The sequence below is a fragment of the Opisthorchis viverrini genome, assembly GCF_000715545.1.
Source record: "Opisthorchis viverrini unplaced genomic scaffold opera_v5_1859, whole genome shotgun sequence".
Taxonomy (NCBI): Eukaryota; Metazoa; Platyhelminthes; class Trematoda; order Opisthorchiida; family Opisthorchiidae; genus Opisthorchis; species Opisthorchis viverrini.
This window is the reverse complement of record NW_008753872.1, coordinates 1,313-2,021: the sequence shown is the minus strand read 5'-3', so window position 1 is coordinate 2,021 and position 709 is coordinate 1,313. Positions and strand designations below refer to the sequence as shown.

Below are 709 nucleotides of genomic sequence, written 5' to 3'. Positions count from 1 at the left end.
TTCGCGCTCTAACTGTTTGAGTTATCTGAATGCTTCACGAGGATTCAACTACCAGGAAGGCCCTTTACTTAAATTGATCGGTTAGACGCTAAGTTCTGCTTTTCTGTTCAGTTATATGAGCACGTCGGTGACATATCGGCTAAAACTTTGAATATGGCGACTTTTAACCTAGTGTGATCCCCCACTTTGGTGGTTAGTGACAACGTTCAACTTACTTCTTTCCACCGATGCATGTAAAAGTCTCCACAGTCTTCTAATCCGGTCTGCCAACTCTCCGGTTCCAGACTTCCCAAGCCCGCTGCGAACGCTTTGTTGGCCTCGAGCAATAAGGCCATACTGCTTCGACCCAATTTGCAATGTTCAGCCTGGGCGACTCGGTAACTTTCAACCAGAGCGAGCTGACGTTTGCTAATCCGATCGAACTGTTTCATGTACATCAGCGGTGGCGGTCTGCGACGCGCATATTCGCAGCATGACAAGGCCGCAGCTGGCATGTTCACTTGTCCGATCTGCCCGTCATAGGACCGGAATGCCTGTGATGCATTGTTTGGTGGAATAGATGAATGAACGACACATTGTTGAGAATTGGAAAAGAAAATATATGTAAAAGGAAATGTTATTCGTCTAACTTTTTTTCAAATCGGTCATGAAAGATGGGCAGTGACATTTGACTCTGCTATCGTCGATAGAACACCACACTGTGTGAATC

General features: G+C 46.0%; 1 protein-coding gene across 1 annotated transcript; it reads right to left on the bottom strand.

Annotated features, from left to right (window-relative positions):
* Positions 1–215: 215 nt before the first annotated feature.
* T265_15904 (hypothetical protein) lies at positions 216–494 on the bottom strand (the record flags this gene model as incomplete). Its single annotated transcript, XM_009179321.1, has 1 exon — positions 216–494. A coding segment is annotated over one exon (279 nt), but the record flags the coding sequence as incomplete, so codon positions are not given.
* Between the last annotated feature and the right edge of the window lie 215 nt (positions 495–709).